Here is a 17,141-nt window from a genome sequence, read left to right as displayed (position 1 = left end):
GTCGTTGATTTTCCATTCTTCCCGCTCGTTTGTTATTCTGCAGGCCTCTCCGTTGCCATTTGAATATATGCGCCGTGTTACCACTTGAGATAATGCATATCGGAGCCACTCAAAGGTACAGAACATCGTGGCAGTCCGTGGAGGTGGAGGATTGTGATCTTTGTACAGATAAAGCTTGTTTTACTCTCTGCATTGAATAATAATGATTTACAGCACATGAAATGATGATGTTTTAACTAAATACTTCTTCACTGCCTCCCATAGACCAAAAGAATACTTATCCATCCATCATCAAACCACTTATTCTGTAGAGGGTAGCAGGGTGGGGTGACTCAACTTTTACTTAATTACCCATGCACATCACTTTTTAAGCACTACAAAGATACGTGTCTCTGCATATTTAAACCCACTTATCCCATATTCATCTTTGGAACCTTTAAGGCCTGTCACAACCACTGAATTGGCACTTAAATGAAAGCAGGAAGTGATTTTCTGTTTTGAGTTTGGATTTCTTACAATCTTAGATAAACATTTGAAATATGTTAACACGTGATGGAAAAACAAGTTCTGGCCAGAACTTTTTTTTATAGAGTGGAGAATACTCAGTTTAACATGCCTGTAAATATGTTGGTGGATTAAATGTGCACATGTCTACAATGGCCAACGTTCATCTTTCAAAGGCTTGGAGTCTTGGAGCAATTTTTTAAATTCCTTTTGAGAACTGATGCAGTATCTAAAACGCCTGTTAGTCATGAATCCTGGTGTGACGATTGCTCCTGCTTTTCTATTTCAGACTTTTGCTGTATGATGATCACATTAAACACATCAAATACTCTATTTACTCGGTAACTTTCAGCTAGTGTCGTATTCTATGATTAATTAAACAGTTTTCCAACATCTTATGGGTTATAAGTTAGCACATAGTGTATAGTTATTTCAAGTGAATTCATTCTTTTTCAATAAAAATACCTGAAGCAGAACAGGGCTCAGGGCTCAGTAATTACATGAATACTTAATTTATCTTCTTTTGCTTCGGTGGCATGTTTACCATCTGTCTGTTAATGTGCTGCAGCTATGTGTGGAAAATAAGTTAAAGTCTCTCTCTTCCTCCGCGTGTGTGTCAGGCGCTGGCTTTATTCACACGTAATAACAAGCAAGGTCCTGGATGGGGAAACCCCCCCGCCCCCTCCATGACAGGTTGTCACAATATGTCAGCTGGTTGTCAGCCACTGAGAAAACATCACCTCTGCTAATGTGGCATTGTGTGACACGGCCTTTAAGGTTGAAAAATCTGCCACTTGTGAACAGTTAGAGGTTAGGATACCACAAGCTCTACCCAAGCGCTGGTGAAAGGAGGAAGAATGGGCTGAGGGGGGGGGGCTTTGGGAGCGGGGGTTGCGTGGGGACTTGGCACAAGCGATCGCTGCAGCTTCTGGGATTTGGTGGCTCGGGTGCTAATTGCAGCGTGACCATTGGGAATACTTTTCTGTCTCTCTAAATGCAGCTGAGGTAAAAAAAAACACCCGCACCTTGTCAATCTCGCATAGCCTGGAGTTGTTTACCATGTTATGTGCATGCAAACTAGGGTCAAACATTAAAAGAAAAGCTGTGACAGTTCCTCAGACGAGCTGTAAAGGGCTCCTTTATGTGATACTTTGATACTAATCCCTGAGCGAGTAATTCAACCTTTTCTCGCCTCTCCTTCTCTGCTGAGCCACAGGTCAGAGCACAGTCTAATCAGTGGCGCACCCTTTCATGCAAATCATGCAAAATAAATTACCAAGTACTTTAAAAATTAATATTTTACATAATCCACTTGGTTTTGCTTAAAGGAATGCATTGACCTTTCAGCAAATAAGCGTTTTAATTAACTAAACTCTGTTTGATGAAAAGACGTGCAGGTTCTCGTGTGGGCTTTTCAGGGTTGAATGTACTTTAAAGGAGCAGTTCAGCATTTTGTAAGTTTCATACAACTTATTGATACCTATTTAAAAAAGGGGGCAGGAAACTATAGGAAGTTGTCAAAACACAGTCTTTCTCAAAGGGCATTTGCAATGATAAAACATGCAATATAATGGACCGTTGGTGCTGCGAGGTGTGTAGCGAGTTGGTTGCCACAGTAATAAACCCAAATAATGTCCTCCTCTTCCTCCTTCCGCCGATGAATGGAAATCAAAGCCGGGGTCTGGAGAAATATCGACCCTTTCATGAAAAGCTCTGCTGTCACATCAGCTGATCCAATTTGGAGACGCAGAGAACGCTGTTACTTTGGTATCGGGGAGCGCACCAGACACGGAGAATCAATAAAAGCCATTATGGCATTCCTCTCGAAATGTTGAGCAATGCCTGAAACCAAAACAAGAAATGTGGGAATTCTCGACCAAAGGTTCTCTCGAGTGTTAAAAAGCGTAGCGTAACAGAAACATTTCCCCTTGTGACTTGCGATAATTTAAAGACGCTTCTTTATGATGACATTTAAAGTGACATTTATCCACATCAGTTTCTTACCTCAATATACTTCACTGAAATAGCGGGTCACATTGTTAATTTTACCCTGAATCATACTTGTAATAAAAATCCTACTGGCTGTTTAAGGCTGCCATTAAATTCAGCTCTCTTCCATGCATCCAATCTTCCTGTTTGATTAAACTTTGCTCCGTAGTCGTATGAAATATGCAAAGCCTTATATTTACAGCCTATGCCATTAAATTATTGACACCTCACTGCCTTTCATATCACCTTCTTGAGTAATCATCTGTTTTTTACTTGCTCATTTAAGCGGGCGGCTTTTAGTCATTCAGTCCTCGCTCAACGCTAGGCACATGTTTACATTACACGTTCAATATCTGATATGCTCATGCTAAATCTACCAGTCTATGAGCTGTCTGTGTTCAACATGAAACAAACAGCTGTCGCCTTTGAAGCGGAGATGCAGAGTGAGGCGATGCAGAGCAGACGGGCTGAGCAGATACTGTAGCAAGCGGGGGGGGGGGTGAAGGGAAGGGAGAAAATGAGAGACAGTGGAAAAGAAGAATAACTGAAGAGATGAAGGGAGCGAGCTACAAGGCTCTGAGGCAGGGAGGATGTGTCAGCTCTGTCTATGGAGCGAGCAGGTTAATTTTTCATGGGGTGGTTTTCGGGGCTGGCCCAGGCAATCCTATAGCCGGCCAAGGTTTCCCAGGAGAGAGCTTGTTGCGTGAGGCCCCCAGGCAGGTTTCTTGTGGAATCTGCCTCTAAATTGCCACCAAACTGGCGAATTACTCGATGATGTGTCGCAGAGGCAGTGGAAAGCCCTATAGGCATGAGGCCCTAGACTTACGTCTCCCTCATAGTAATTCTTTAGTGACAGCTCGGGCAGCGAACAGAACCGCCCCTGTTAAAACCCAGCAGCTCCTCGTCCAAACAGCTGTTTGCCATTGCTGCTGGTGGAATAAATACGCGAATGTGCCGCTTCTGATTTAGGGGAAAATGGTGACATCGTTTTGTGGATATTAAAAATGCAAATTTGATATTGTTTTCCTAGTGAGAAGAGTGAGCGTCAGCAGCCATGCAGGCAGCTGTGGGGCCGTGTGGTGCTGGTAGCTAAATGCTACGCCGTGTGCTTCCTGGATGCCATCAGGCCTGCAGTCTGAAGGCTTCAGCCTCTGTGTGGGGTCCCTGTGAGGTGTGACACTAACTGGCAACTACTGAGCCAGCTGCTCTGCTCGGACGGAATGCTGCTGAAGATCATGTGACCCTAATCTAATTGTTTTCAATTTCAGTTCTTCAGCCTTGGCCAAGCGGGTGTAAGAAGGACCCCCTGTCTTCCTTCAGCAGAGTAAGTTGTCATATTATCAGTATTGGTCATGCACAGAACTGTATAACCGTAAAACGTTGACTAGAAAATCACATTGCTTTACTTCCACTGACATCAATGCCCAGTGAAGCGGTTACTTGCCCACTGAGCAGGATAACACCTGGTAGTTAAACCTTAAGCATACTTTAATAATGATAACAGCTTCCACTATTGAGTGTGCTCCACTGTGGTTCTGCGTGAAAATGATGTTGTGGAGCGCTGGAATGATTTTCTTTACAACAGTGGAGGGATTTGTGTCTTACAGCTGTCTAGTGTTCTAGTGTGAAATCTCAGCTTATTGATTTCTGTGGGGCTATATTCTTTACAAAGGATACGGTGTGAGGAGAGATGTTTTTTCTTTTTTCCTTTATTGCTTTCTTCAGATCGCTCACCTCTCAATACCGTGTCTGCGCCGGGCACGACCGTCTCGGAACTATCTCCACGGAAAATAACCCTTTAAACAAGAAGCACCTTGACCTCGGCGACATCAAATGAGCCGTTATCATGGCAGCAGAAGCAAAGAAAAACAATTCTGCCGCTTAAATGTCATAAAAGCATGACAGATATCCTCCCCTTGGCTTCGCGGCACGGCCGGGGCTGAGCATTTCAAAGAGGGTGTTTGAATGACTGCAATGTGGGGGCTCACAGTCTGTAGCGATGGATTAGGCTCCCAGCAAATAGTAGCATGGAAGAAACAGAGGTAATCTCTTCCCTCTCCTCCATGGACCTCTCACCATACCTGGTACCCCCCCCCCCCCTTTATTTTTTTAAATCTTCTTACTGAATTAGTTCTCTCACAGCTGCTCAAACAGAGATGGGTGTATTCACAGCGGTTACAGAGGTTAAAGTAACATAGACGCGATACTATGTCACCCCCCCGAAGGTCAGTTTCCTCACATTGTAATGTGCGACCCATATGATTTTTTTTCTCTTTTGAACAGGTACAAGCAGAAAACTTAAACTCACTCCTTAAATGAAAAGTACGCGACTATGCAAAGATATTTGCTATAGGTTACACAGTGTAACCTGGCGCAGCAGTGTATGATAAAACTTCATTACGCTCTCTCTCTCGCCCTCTCTCTCTCTCTCTCTCTCTCGCCCTCTCTCTCTCTCTCTCTCTCGCCCTCTCTCTCTCTCTCTCTCTCTCTCTCTCTCTCGCCCTCTCTCTCTCTCTCTCTCTCTCTCTCTCTCTCGCCCTCTCAGTGCAGTCTTGGGGTTTAATCACCTGCAGCGCTCTGGATAATTTACCCTGCAGTGCATTGTATTTGCATAAAAGTACTTTCATTTTGCATTTTGATGCCTTCGCGTTTCAGTTTCGCACAGGATTCTCGCCATAAAAGAAAGATTCCCACACCTGAGCCGCGGCGGTAACTGCCTAAATATTTCCGTATGGCTCTCGCTTGCTTTGCTTTCATTGCTTGCTGCGCGGCGAAGATCAAATAATAAAGCGGAGGATTCTAGTCTGCAATATTTCACAGTGGCTGAATATTGTAATTTTTCCTCCGCTCGTGCATCTATAAGAAGATCATTACCAGTCAGTCTCCGATATTAACTATTCCCATGTCTTCCCGCTCGTCCCCATCTTACTCCTACTAATGAGAAGCGCTTACCGTCACGGTTCGTTCACAGGTGTCCTTCCTTATTAAATAGCCAATAGGATACACTGCCGACACAATACACTGTTTATAGAGCCTCACACAGAGCATGAATTCACCATCTTTATTACTTTTTATACTTGTCATCTTTCCATTCCTCTTAAATATGTCTCATCCCAGCGTTCAAAGTGTGTTCTGCAGCTTGCTCAGCCCATTATGTTACACACATTTACTAATAAACTGGCATGAAATGTGGTTCACAGCTGATGGAAATTTCCTTTATTCAAACTTAGAGAGAGCGAGCAAGCTTCCAGTTAAGCAAAATATTATTCTAATGTGAGCAAAGGAGGCTCCGTCTACCAGACTTCTGTACTTTTGATATTATTTTTTATGTATTACTTCTGAAAGTTGAAAGTTTATCGAGTAGTAGTTTATCATCAGTTTGAATAAATATAATCTGGGGTTATATGTTCATGTGTTTGTATAGTAAATGCCACCGATTGTAGCATGTGGGTGCAGCTACAGTAGGAGCAGTGAAACTTATAGTGGAAATAATTGTTACACAATATAGTGATTATATAATGTCATTGTCCTAATTTCTCCTGATCGACCACAGATAAATTAAGCTGTGCTCCACTTTCCACAGGACTCCCTGGAGCTCCCACAGGAGCCCTGCAATTCCCCACACTGCAGATTGGGTAACGCGCCGATCATGCTCCAGGGTTTGAAGTAGCTGTGGAACAGGGCAAAGTCAGTGTGCGGAACCTTCTCCCAAATATTTACTGGACTAGTGTGAATGTTGGAGGAAACACGACTTTCCAATGTGAGGTGTCGGCCGGTGGAATCTAAAGAGGTGAGTGGTTTTGGTCGGAGCCAACATTTGAATGGAGTTGTCAAAACATGATAGAGGGTGTGTGTGTGTATATGTGTGTGTGCGCACGTGCACATGTGTGCCCTACATTTCTACTCGTGACAGCGCCAACAGTCAGTGGGAAACGCATGATGTGGCATGAGCTCAGGCAGACACACGGACTAAAATAGTGACAAAGTGCCCAGCAGTGAGCGAGAATGATCCCCCCCCCCCCTTTTTTTCGACTCGAGCTTCCTTCCTATGGTAAATTGTAGGCCAGAGGTGGCGGAAATACGTCAGTTATGTGGCTCCTCTGAAGCTCGACTCTGTCTCTTAATTTCGGATGAAGGGAATAAGAGCGGGGAGAGGAGATTTTAATCACTCCTGTCGCTTTAAGGACACTTATCAAAGCCTTATTATGCGAACAGAAAATACAATGAGCTGCTGAGCAACTGAGCAGCCAGGGGCCGGACTGGAGTGGATTTATAGGAAACTCAACATTATCGCAACTGGAACAGACCGCTTCGCCGCCGTATGGAGTTTGATCGCGCGCTGGATGCGGGCTTTATTCGGACGCTCCGGCTCATTTAGGAGATACTGCGCGTGAGTCGCGCTCGGACTTGGGATCTTTTCGCCCCCCGACGCGCGGAGAGGAATATGCCGTAACGCGCGCGGCAGCGTTCGCTCGTCGATACGTGCCCGCTCGCCAGGCGCCGGCTGTCGGACGGATAGTACCCCGAGCTCCGCGTCTGACAGCGCCGGATCATGGATCGGGCTGGTGGAAAACAACGACGGGTAGCGGCGTGATCCCCCCGCGCTGTCTGCGGCACGCAGCGAGCCCAGGCTTCACGCCGCCTCGTTTTATTCCGACACCGCAAAAGTTACAAAGCGAGTGTAATGCGTGGATTTCCAGCGTTTCGCCGTTTTGCACCTGCTTTAGCGGATACCGCGTCGACACAGTGCAGATTCGTGACAAAATAACGCGTGGATCTGTGTGGATTTGCCCTCGCTCTCGCGCCTGTGTGGGATACTTGAACATTTGCGTAACGTCGGAGGTTTACACTCAAGGTCATCGAGTATTATGAGGCTGTATTTGTGGTGTTATTTACACACACGCAGCGCTATCTTCACGTTATAGCGCAGCCTACAATTGTCGGTCCAGCGTCCGTGTGTGCGCGCGCGCACGCGCGTGTTTTCGAGCGTTTGGGGCGATCACCCACTGTGGAGTTATATTTCTATTACTGCAAGCGCTCCCCGACGACATGGATGGGAAATTGAAGCAGGGTCGCAGATGCCGGTCCAAGCGGGAGCGGGTGCGGAGGTTGCGGGAGGTAGGGAGCAGAGACGCCCGCAGCCCCGACCCCAACTCCTCCTGCTCCGACAGGGAGGGACACAGTCCGGGGAGGGACGCCGCCTCCTTGCCCGGTAAAAAGGCGCCGCACCCAGCGCCCACCGCCAGAGCTCCGCGTCCCCCCCGACGGAAAAGACGGGAGTCCAGCTCACAGGAGGAGGATATCATTGATGGATTTGCTATCGCCAGTTTCATCAGCCTGGACCGTCTGGAGGTAAGAGGGAACCGGATCAGTACCTGTGTGTATGTGTGGAGACCCCCCCCCCCCATACTAATTTACAGACAACCTTAATTTACATATTTGAGAGTAGATTCCTCATAAGGATGGTTCCTCTCATCATCTGTTAGTGTAGGTCCAAGTTCCAGGCCCACATCAAGGCTCTCCTGATCAGTTCTTCATTGGATGTGACAGCTGTGTGGCTGAATGGGTTTTCTTTTTGGGGGGTTGCCAGGTCTGTGGGTCCCCATGTGTTTAGAGTCATTGATAGGTTTGCCAAACTGCAGCGCGCGCCCGTGTTTGCTAAACATCACCGTTGTCTTTGAGTAAGATGTTCCTGTTGTCAGCACGTGCTTTAGTGGAGAACCATGACTCCAGCTCAGTTGCCAGTTCGCTCTCTGACATCTGACTCTTTGATAAACTGTCTATTGCAGCATCCAAATGTTTTGTCTTGGGCACCACGTGCAGATAACTTTGTTTCTGCCATTACTGTGTGCAATGTGAAGGACGTCACAGGGATAATATCAGGAAGGAAAGGAGGTTCTCTAGTGACATCCTCTTATCTCTCTTATCTCATTATGTTCCAAATGACAAATAAAATGTGGCTCCCTGTGGGACGTCAGGCTGAGCGACACGGCAGCAGCCCCCCCTTGGCTTGTTCTGTAAATGGCAGCACTACTGTGTGGTACTGACACATAAATTACTGGCTTTAATAAACACAGCTAGCATACGATACGCTCACTCAGGCCTGGGTATTTTGAGATGATGACCTCGTTTAAAAGCCTGTGGATCACGCCGCGGGCCCCACTCATTTCAGCAGGAACCTTCAAAGTGGGCCTAGTAGTTGTATTAATCAGCCTTGATTGACTCCTGCCTCCTACATCGGGCTTAGTCAACTTAACGTGTGAGAACAGATTTGCCACACGAAATAGAAAGCGGCCGTATTCTGACACACGGAAGCGAAGATTCACTCACTTGGAGCCGATCATCGATTCGCCACCTCCCATCTGTGAACAGGTTTAACCTGCCCAGGTCATCGGTAATTAAATTGCTATTCCATTTGGCTCGAGTGTGCGTGGGAGCGGAGTGGGAGGGGGAGCGGAGGGGGAGGAAGGGGCTATGCAGCTAGCGTGGATTCAAATGAGCACACCTCGTCGTTTCCATATTGGAACTGCAGGACATTCCAGGAGCGTCATGAAGCTACTGAAGTGAACCGCGGCACACGAAGGGCCGGAGTCGTGCTTCACCGAGATAAACTTCCTACATGTTGTCATATATGTGTAACATTTGTGTGCCAGTGTCCCCTCTTGTTGATCTGCATGAGTGCAGCTGTGTGTGTTTGTGTGTGTGTGTGTGTGTGTGTGTGTGTGTGTGTGTGTGTGTGTGCGTGTGTGTGTGCTCCTGCCCTTTGTGCTGCCACTTCTGACAGCTGCTGACTGTGAAAGACTTTGCGGATGTCGTGGCAGCACAGCGCTTCTTCCTGCATCCCGTGCCAGCCTGTCTGTGCCTATGTGCCTTCCAACGCTGCGCCCTGTCCCACTGACTTCTAGGACTGTTTTTCTCCATGTGTTTGATGCAAGGAGAGGTATGTTTAGTTCAAGTTCCACATCTGCTCCCAGTATCCTCCCGTGTGTTGTTGCGGTGCAGTTTGCATTTCTAAAGAGCTTTCTCTGCTGATTTAAATGCTCCCTCTTTGTGTTTGAGAGGGAATTAAGCTAAATAATTATCAAATAATATAGTTTCACACTTCTGCTGTTCCTCGTGCAAGTGCTAAGTCTGTATTGAATGAACTCCGAAGCTTATGTTTCAAGACTATCAAGTGAGGCCTGATGCAGCTGTATGTGAAATGATACTCACATGCCTGCTGCTTGTTGGTAATTGGTCTGATTTGCATGCAAATGGACTTTGCTTATTAAGTGATGTTGGTGGATGTGGTGTGATTACACGAGCACACTTCTGTGCTTTGCAGCTTAGTTTCCCTGCATGCGGTGAACAAAAACCAACACGGTGACTTTATACTAATCCGATGTACTGTTTACCTTCTAAGTGACGGCAACGGGTGCATTTGTTTTCCGTTAATGAGCCACATCCCCGTGAACGGAATGCGAGTCTTTGAATGTCTCGCTCCCGATCAATCGCGACTCGTGCTCTCGCCTGCTCACTGTACGCTCCAGCGGACCCCGCGACCTATGCTACCTGTGCTAATTGCTCATCAATTATGAGAAGGACACGGCGGCATTTGGCCGGGGAATAGCTCTGACCTCCCCCATCATGCTCCAATAAGCTCCCACACTCAAGTGTGTGACCTCGTAACGACTGGTGGCAGACATGGTTGTGTTTACGTCAGGCCATACTGTCGGGCTACTGACTTATTAGTATTCCCTCAACATCAATATCCCATCCTCCCAGAGTGTAATGAGCCAACTTGGTAGAACATACCAATATTTACCCTGCACGGAGCAGGCTTTAATCTCCATCCTTGCCTTGTGCTCCTTTCTAAAGCACTTTGGGATGAGCATGTTTTGTAAAACCAACATGACCTTTGGGTCACTATCATTTGATTGTCCCGCTTTAAGTCTTTAACTTGTGCACATCTGCTTCTGTTTGTTTATAGACGCTTGAGGTTATGGGTTTCTCCCAGAACACTCCAGCTCTAAACACGCTCGCTCGGTTGGTGTTGTTGATATTCCAGCGCCGCGCTGAGAGGATCAGGTTCCCCCGATGGAGGCTTAGGCTCGACGGTGGTCTCCTCGGCCCAACCCCCGTAACCTGTTTCATTACAACCCAAAGCAATTTGCAGCCTCCACCGCTTTTGATTACAGCATGTTGATTTGCTTTGAATCCCCCTCATTTCTCAGGGCAAAAGTCGTCTGCTTACCTGTGCGACGCGACTATACAGTCGTCCTCCACTATCACAGCCACCTTGGTGTGATTAGCAAAACACTGGACAGTCAGTCGGTGGAGAAACCTCACCTTTCTTTCTCAGAGTAAAGGATAAAATCACAATGTGTTATTTAAACATTGTTCAGAAACTAATTGTACAATGCTCTAAAGCTTAAGATGAAATGATTGGCGTCTGGTAAAGGTTGATTTCCTGGAGGTAGAAGGTTTTCACCTGACAACAAAGCTATAAAACTATTACCCGCTGTGGCTTAAAGCCTCCAGAAGTCTCTCTGTTGGTATCAAACAAGTGAGCAGATGATAAAATGGCACAATTATCCATGTGTCACAGTATTAATAAGATGTTTGATTTGCTCCATTCACTCTTTGAGTGACGTTGGAGTGGCAAATCCCCTCTCGTTAATCCACAGTCATCCTGTTCATCTGCTTTAACATGAATTTACAGATTTGTTTGGGTTTTTCGTTCCACAGCACGAGTTTCTAAATTCATTCTAATGAGGATTTACAGTAGCTTTAGTTGATTTTGTGATATTACAGTAGCAATACCAGTGGATTCGGACAAAAAAAACGGGCTCATGTATCAAATTTCCAGATGACATGCGGAGTCTGTTTGTCTTTGTTTATCCAGGGAGGTTTTCGTGGCTTTCTGCAGTTTTACACACTAATCATCATCAGCTTTCGGCCACTGAGCAGCTCCACTAAAGCAATGGGGAAATTAAGTCCCTTCGCCCTGGGGGGAGCTTGACAGTAGCTGCTGCTTTACTTCCTCCACCCACATTTTCCCAGCTGGTGTGTTGATCTAAGCCATTTACATTCCAGTAAGTATGTATTTCATCACGTGCCCTGATGAAAGCCTCAAACTCAGCACCTGTTATACTTCTATTTATAAAAGACAACTTAAGTGCACCCTGGTAGCTCGTATCAGCATGTGTTAACATTGGAGCATGGGCCGACTGTTCATATTTAATGGGTTAGACGAGACTTATTTAATTTATAAATCCCTTAATCTCCTTGTGTAAGTACACTCTGCCAGGACACTGCATTCATTTCCAGTTGGATAACAAAGTACTAATTGATAGTGACACTCGAAGCCACCTCGTCGTCGTACGATGAGGCAGTAGTTTTGTCGCAGGGGTTGCAGCCGTCTTGCTTCTCCTGTTCAGTTTTCCCCCCAGTGATGATAGCGCTGTGCATCATATGCCGGCGCTGACAAACAACCCCGGCTTTAATTAACAAGGCAGCCCCCCGAGGACGCGCTGCTCGTTGGCTGACGCATCCCACGGAGAGAGAGCTTTTCTTAAAGCCAGCGGGACGTCTCCCGGTCCCGGTTCTCTCCCTGGCTGTCACACACTGTAGGCGACAGCACGGCTGATAAATGCATGGTCACTTTCACAGGCCTCGTTCTCATACACACACATGCACACGCACGCACAGGATGGAACCTCCACTGTGAATCTGTCCAAGCCATTGACTAGTGACCTAAATATATCCATCCAAGGAAGGTTCCACTGTTCAGTGGAAGTGTGTCCATGTGGAACAATGTCCTCACAGATACATTCTTTTTCAGTTCTGGGTTTAAGTTAAAGACAACAGGAAAAAACTTCAGCTTACAGATTTCTGTTCATTTGAACAATGAAAAGGAGTTTGATGGCAGATTAGACAACAGACGGAAGACTTAATATTTTTAAGTAAGCCAAGCTTAATATTTATTTACATAATTATTTCCTTCATCAGTGAAGAAACGCGCTTCTTTGTGCTATAACCACCTGATTTCTTAGTGCCTCATGTGTACTGACATAGTATTGTGTTTCCAAAACATTTAGCTTTGAGAAAAATGAAATCAGTGGTGCAAGCCATAAAGGGGACAAAAAGCTTTTGAACCAGGGATGTGAGTTTCCTGGCCTCCATCACCAAAATATATTATCTTTTAAATAATTTAATTATAACTACATTTTGGAAGGAGCGGGGTACTGGACACAGTTGGCTCTGCAGTGATTTTATTCAAAGGCTAAACCACAGACTCCTGACCACTGAGCGATGGAGCAATGTTTTTGAGTCATGTGTTGAGTAACACAAACATACATTTTACAAACATTACTTCATTCATAAGCAACAATGCCTCCATCAGGTGCGTTCAGTCACTCAGAAGCTGGCAGATACCTGCTCAGATGATGGTGGAGTGGGTGAAGACGGGCTTAGTTGGAATGATTGACTGAACACATCTGGTCGAGGTAAGCACTGGGAGCTAGGGGCAGAGACAGCACAGCTAAAACACTATTTACAGCCCAATAGTGGAGAAATTGGTGCCCTAGCAATTTTGTGGTCAGGCAGTTTGTTTAGAAGAGCCTTTGATACCAGCTTTAGTTGCTTGACAGTTTTCCAAGTCAGTGGTTCGGTAGAGATCTGTATTTTCTTAATTTCCACTTCTTTTCCACCGACAGCACAGTTCTGTTTTTGAATCTACCAAAAATAAATGCATGCTGACACTGAAGAGTAAGCCTTTTTGAAGTGCTGTCAGTGTTGACTATTTTGAAGTATCACTTCACGGCAGGGACGTACCTGCACTACAGAGCCTCTTTGTCTTTTAGCTGCTGCTGCTTGCGAGGAATTGCTGAAAGGCGCCGACAGTACGACGCAACTTAAGTGGCACATAGCAGCACGTGAAGGCTTGTCGTAGGCACATATATCCATTTCCTGCTTGTCGAGTTGAACTGTCTTCCATCTTCCTGTCTCCGTGTTTTCATTGCAGTGAATGACAGGATGTAATTACGCTGTGATTAAGATGCTGTCTCCGAGCCTGCGATGGATTAGGAGCTGCGCTGTTACAAGGTTTCCCGGCAATTATGCCTCGCTGATTTCCCCCCACTTTAGCCATTCGTAACCTCTCTCCGCTTCCTTGACTGCTTGATTAATGCATGTTATTAAACAATGTTGACAAAAGACATTTGCTTTGACCAGTTTGTGAAAAGGAAATCATTTAGAGATAAATTCCTAGTAATCATATTTGTCATTCCGCTGAGGTATTTCCCAGCCTTGTGATTTTGGTTAATACATAGTGGTTGTACTTGGCTTCAGGCACTCTGGCTGAATGACTAACCGCTGAAGGTTGTGAAGGATTTACAATAAATATAATGAAACCTAAATGGAGAGGGCACTCTTAAAGTGGCTTATTAAGTAATGGCTGTTTTCCTTTTTCAGCCTGTTTGCTGACAGTGAGGGAAGCGAGAGCTGTGAAAGATTCAAGCTTCGCCCCACATCACTCGAATCCCCTTTTACTTCATTTTGTTTGCACGCGAGCGTAGCTCAGTTTTTCCAGGCCCGCAGATTCCCTGAGCACAAAGACCTGTTGACTGGCCTCACTCAGTCGCGTGGGGAACAGGAGTATTAATAGTGACTTCAGCCGACCAAGGTGAGCACTTTTCAGTGAAGTGCTTTGCTTGGCCTTGCAACTTATCAACAAAGGAAAACAATCTTTTCTAGATGATTGCAGTTTTATTGTTTCACCAGCAATAACTATCTGAAAGGAGGAGTTTGGTCCTGACTTTGCTGCTGGAACATTGATCCCTGAAAAAGAAAACTATACCCTTTCCACATCCAGTAGTTAGCGAAGGTGCCTTCTTCTTTTGCTTTCTCAATGCTCTGTATCAGAGTGTGTGAATCAGCTTAAGTAGAATGTGAACGGTTGGGTTTCAAACATCACAAAGGACTTGGGCAGAAACCTTAAGACAACAAAAACACAGCCGACTCTCAAACAGCCTCGAGTCATGCTTTCAAGCAGGGCCCTGTTTTTAAAGGCATGACTCACGCAGTCATGACATTGCCGAGTCTTGCTGCATGTTTCCTTAATAGATCGCTTTTGGTGTGAAAGCAATTAGCGTTAACAGTTGTCGACATGCTCTTCTGCCACTGACACTCACTACCGACACCAGCTCTGAGGGGAATAGTCTTCATAGGCCAAGTGATGCTGACAATAATTGCTCAACACTCGGCTCCCCGTCTGAAATAAGATACAGTGGTACATTAGTCTGTAATTTATTACAGCTCATTGTTTGTTGTTATATTGATTGTATTCAGAGCGCTGGGCTTTTTTTTCTGTGTGTCTCTGTGTTTGTGTGTGGGTGCAGGCGAAGCCAAATAAGGACTGTTGCTTCAGTGTTTTGTGTGATAGCTTTGGCAGGCACAGAACACGCCATGGCCAAGATAATAGAGCTTAGATAAGAGGGTGGTTATGCAATGTGGAATTTCTCTCTCTTCCATTGCCACTTCTGCTCCATTCACTGTCTGGATGTCATTTGCCTGACAACTCTGAGCTGAGCTGCCACACTCGGTTTTCCTGTCGAAGTGAACCACCTTGTTCCCCATCCACACTCTGCTGATGGGATCTGAATCACAGCCTGGCAGGAAGTGTATGAGGAGGAGTTTGTCACTGCTGACACACTGTAGCCCTGTCACCATATCAGGCTGACTGTTACTAACTTCTCATATGACTGATGCAGTTTGCCTGGTTTGATCACAAAGCTCTTTTAAACTGAATTGTGACAATCTAACTGGAGTTTATCATCATAAATACTATAATTGCTCCTGTCTTTTTATGTTGAGGCTACTTTGCACCACAAAGTGTAGCTTTCTGATATTTAATTGCAGAATGTGAATTCTCTCACCCTTTTCTCTAATAATGAAATATAATTGCTATTGCAACAACCAGAAATCCAGCTTGGTTATTATCACTGTTATTTTCATTGTTTCATTAACCACAGATGTAGTTGTAGCAGCAGAGAGTGTTGTGTGGTCTACACACTGCGTTAGACGCACGCCCTGCCAAGATTAAATTATAGGGAAAACACTAAACCCTACTGGATTTTGTATTATAGATTTATTTGGCATGAGCATTTATAGCTTAATACTCCCTAGGAAGTAGGGTCCCAGTGTTGGGCAGAGCTTTCTTCAGGAAGCAGATTTTAAACACGGGTTTCCATGCTTCTGCTAAAGATATCATCTGTTTAGTAGGCTCGACCTAGTGCCAGCTTACATGCTCCGCTTTCTGACCCCAGGAATCGTCTGCGCTTCTATGAAAGTCAATGTAGCAGCGGTGTGAAGAGGGCGCATAATGGGACATATAATCACACATGCTGTATGCAGGGAAACCTGCAAGGTCAGCTCTGTCAGCCACCGTGAGATCAGTCATGTGTCACCCAGTGGTGTTTCCCTGTTGATCTCTCTCTCTCCGACTGCTTCCTTTCACTTCTTGTCTACTGTACAGACGGCACACGCGTCCACCTTCTTTTTTTTCTCCTACCTTTAATCCGCAGGTTGTTTACCCATAGATCAAAGGCAGTAAAACGCATCCACTCCCTTCTTGCAAATAGGCCACACGGCTCATTTTAGAGAGGCCACTTTGTCAGCGCCTCTGAAAACGAGGACATGCACCTCGGAGCCAGGAGGGCTTCACCCAAGGAATGAGATCAAAACACATTAGCGGCCTGAGCACAAGGACTGTTGTAGAGTCAATAAAGAAAACAGACAGCGTGTGAGGCGAGAGAACATAAACAGAACTCTGCCAAGCTACTGTTTGCATTCCTCATCCCTCTGCTTCGTTGCATAGCAGCTGCTGGAGCTGTGTATACTTCAAATACCATGCTATTCCTAGACACCCTGATATTATGATTTGTAGGTATGGCCTGTAATTAAAATGTGGATATCAGCCAGTCACTGTCATCGTGCAAAGACATATTGGAACTACAATGAGGGACCTGTTACTGAACCTTTTACTGTGAGATATGCAATGCAAATGCAAACATAGTGGTGTTAGTAACAGCAGTGGCAGGGGGAGCGTGGTGTTTGGGGCTAACCTTAAAATAAGACTTGATCAAGAAGCTGATCACATGATAAACATATTGCAGAAAAAAGTGAATGAAGGCCAATATCTCTGTCATGTTGGTTATCTTTTGGTTTTGTGAAGGCAGACTAAACTTGACTTGATTCACATAGTGCAATGTTTTATTATACAGTAGAAAGGATCCGGCTTAGGATACATCAGTATGACAGATGCATCTTAGCTCTAAGCCTGAACCCGAACCCAGATATTAGCCAGGTCCACAGGTAGAGGATTTTGTGTTTGACCCCGGTACAGTATATAACTGTTTTTAACATCCATGTGGGTTTTTAAACGTCAGTCTCAACATAACGCATCCATGTTAAACACCGTCCTCCCTGTCACCGTAAAGGGGCTTTTCTGTGGTTGCAGATTATAGTGCAACAAACGTAACTGGAGAACAGTTATCATTCAGGCATCTTTCCGCTTCTCGGAGGTCACAGCAGGTAGGCAGGCCCAGCTGTGCAGCCTATCTGAACCCACGCGGGAGGCTCGCATCCATCATTCCCCCCGACACAGA

At 45.5% G+C, this 17,141-nt stretch overlaps 1 protein-coding gene across 14 annotated transcripts in view; it reads left to right on the top strand.

Annotated features, from left to right (window-relative positions):
* fbrsl1 (fibrosin-like 1) overlaps window positions 1-17,141 on the top strand; it is a 230,013-nt gene that overhangs the window by 11,741 nt on the left and 201,131 nt on the right. For 7 of the 14 annotated variants that reach the window (XM_055511966.1, XM_029161925.3, XM_029161924.3 and 4 more), the window contains exon 1: window positions 6,598-7,845. In XM_055511966.1, the coding sequence (XP_055367941.1) occupies window positions 7,543-7,845 (303 nt within the window). In that variant the 5' untranslated portion in view covers window positions 6,598-7,542. Of the gene's footprint in view, window positions 1-3,523; window positions 3,665-3,761; window positions 3,818-6,076; window positions 6,284-6,596; window positions 7,846-17,141 lie in introns of those variants that run through there. The other 7 variants (XM_055511970.1, XM_029161929.3, XM_029161928.3 and 4 more) reach the window with 4 other exon arrangements.

Source organism: Betta splendens, chromosome 9 (genome assembly GCF_900634795.4).
Source record: "Betta splendens chromosome 9, fBetSpl5.4, whole genome shotgun sequence".
In the NCBI taxonomy this organism is placed as follows: Eukaryota; Metazoa; Chordata; class Actinopteri; order Anabantiformes; family Osphronemidae; genus Betta; species Betta splendens.
This window is presented reverse-complemented; position numbering and strand designations above follow the sequence as displayed.